The sequence below is a fragment of the Triticum aestivum genome, chromosome 1D, assembly GCF_018294505.1.
Source record: "Triticum aestivum cultivar Chinese Spring chromosome 1D, IWGSC CS RefSeq v2.1, whole genome shotgun sequence".
In the NCBI taxonomy this organism is placed as follows: domain Eukaryota; kingdom Viridiplantae; phylum Streptophyta; class Magnoliopsida; order Poales; family Poaceae; genus Triticum; species Triticum aestivum.
The window spans coordinates 416,865,559-416,867,874 of NC_057796.1; the positions used below are offsets into that span (position 1 = coordinate 416,865,559).

General features: G+C 53.2%; 1 protein-coding gene across 1 annotated transcript; it reads right to left on the minus strand.

Annotated features, from left to right (window-relative positions):
• Positions 1-670: 670 nt before the first annotated feature.
• On the minus strand, positions 671-1,734 carry LOC123159885 (transcription initiation factor IIB-like). The gene has a single exon (XM_044577696.1). The coding sequence runs from the start codon at positions 1,628-1,630 to the stop codon at positions 671-673; it is 960 nt and encodes a 319-aa protein (XP_044433631.1). The 5' UTR covers positions 1,631-1,734.
• Positions 1,735-2,316: the final 582 nt, after the last annotated feature.

Consider the following 2,316-nt stretch of genomic DNA (forward strand, 5'->3'; position numbering starts at 1 on the left):
GAATCCGTCCTGCCACCGCGGAAACAACATGGTTGAGTAACCTCGATTCAACAACCCATGTCAGATTCTTTCAGTTGGTGTGTAAACACAGAAATCTTTCGATACTTCGGCATATGTATATCTGAACATTAGTCAGATGATCTGACCAGAATAGACATCATATTTTGTTGGATTAAATTGCACCGAAGTCGCCTATTTTAGTATTCAATCTGGTCATTCTGGTTTCATTCTAAATGGGATTCAACCAAAATTTGAATTTTGTTTGAACCTACCCGATATTGAAGGGTCGCCACCGCCTTCTTTGAGACTAAAAGTCATCCCCGTTTTCACCGGAACATAAAGTTCATTGTAATGGGTGAAATCTCGGTGAAAAATGTCGAGCCTTCGAAATTATTAGCCTCAAGTTCATGAGACCATTATAATTCACGAGTAGCGTACTTGGCAACCGTGTGTGAGACCTCGGTGATCATGAGTTTAATCGGATCAAACGAACTAAGCACAGATTCATTCACGAATGATATGATTCAGCACTTAGAAACGAAGTCCAACACAAACTTCACATGTCCAAGACTAAGATACGTTTGGAATTGTGGACATGGCAAACATGCATGCATGTGCCAAGGACCTGCCAAACAGCCAAAGGATCAAGAAGCGTTAATGTCGTGGGCGCTCAGGCTGAGCCGAAGAGCATCTGGGCGTGCGGGGTGAGGTCCTTGTGCGCCTCCTTGATGGTGCCCTCGGCGACGCCGGTGGCGACGGACACGTCCTTGACGGACCTACCGGCGCCCGCGCGCTGCACGACCATGTAGATGATGGCGGCGGCGACGGACTCCGGGTTGCGGCGCACGTCGAGCCCTTCCTCGACCCTCCGCACGGCCTCCTGCGCGTCGCGCACCTCCTGGTTGCCCAGGCCGAGCCGGGAGCAGAAGCGGCGCAGGTAGTCGGATGCGCTGACGACGCCGATGTCCATCACCTGGCCGTCCTCCTCCCCGAGGAGCTTCTTGATGTGCGTCGTCATCTTGCCGACGTCCTTCTTGGCAGCCACGCCCCCGGCGGTGACGGAGGCGAGCTCCTTGTACGTGCGCGGCATGCCGAGGTTGCGGCAGGCGATGTAGAGGCAGGCGGCATAGACGGAGTTCCGCTTCCGGCCGCGCGGGCAGCCCTTGGCCTCGTCCAGCTTCTTGAACGTCTCCTTGGCCAGGTCCCGGATGGTGGCCACGAGGCCGAGCCGGTCGGCCATGTCGGAGATGCCGCGGAAGCCGTCGACGAGGGTGTTTTCGGAGGCCGACCCCGCGTCCGGCACCGACATCCTGGGCGGGGCCTTTGTCGCCACGCCGGTGGCGGAGGACTTCTTGGGCTTGTTGGTGTAGTCGATGACGGTGGCGAGCTTGGCGGCGAGGAAGGGGTCGCCGGAGGCGCCGACGCGGCTGGGGTCGCGGTCCTCGCCGCCGCCGTCGTCGGCGAAGCTGCGCCACTCGGAACCCTCGTCGATGTAGTGCGCGTCGAGGACGAGCGCGCACTCGGTGCAGATGGTGTCGCCGGTGCCGTGGTCCAGGACAACCTCCGTCGCGCGGCGGCAGTCCGGGCAGTACACGCGCTCGTCGGCCGCGGAGCAGGTGCTGGCGTACATGGCTGCTGCTGCCGCCGCCGCCGCCGTGTGCGCAGTTTTGGGATGGATGTGGCGACGGGTTGGGGAAAAGGGTCTGAGAAGGTTGGATTGGGGGCCTGGGGCGAAAAGTCCATTCTGCACCCGAGCTCATATGCTCCCGCATGAACAGTAAAATCGAAAAAAATTCAAAACAAATTCTAAAAATTCTAAATTTTTTTTGAGAGAAACATTGACAAAAGTTCTAAGTGCCTGCAAAAATTCATCATGAAATCACATTCCTGTAAGGCGTGGCAAAAAAACAAATTCAGTGCTTCAAAATGCGTTTGAAAGTAGCTTTTTTCAGAGTACTGTTTTTGTTTTTTTTGCCACGCCTTCTAGAAATGTGATTTCATGACGAATTTTTGCAGGCACTTAGAACTTTTGTCAATGTTTCTTTCAAAAAAAATTGGAATTTTTTTTATTTTTCTTCGATTTTACTGTTTACCCGAGCTCATTTGAGCTGGGGTGCAGATTAGCCGCGTCCGGCCTTGGGCTGATATTTATGGACGCATAGGTCGGTTCGTGGGGCTAGTTTGGAGCTGGGCACGAGTTCGACTCGGTTTTGCACGGCGGTGATTCTTTTGCGAGAAGTTTTTACAGTCATGCATTTTATTTCTTTTTTTTTAGAAATATGCATTTTATTTCGTGTACAACCATATTTTTAAATA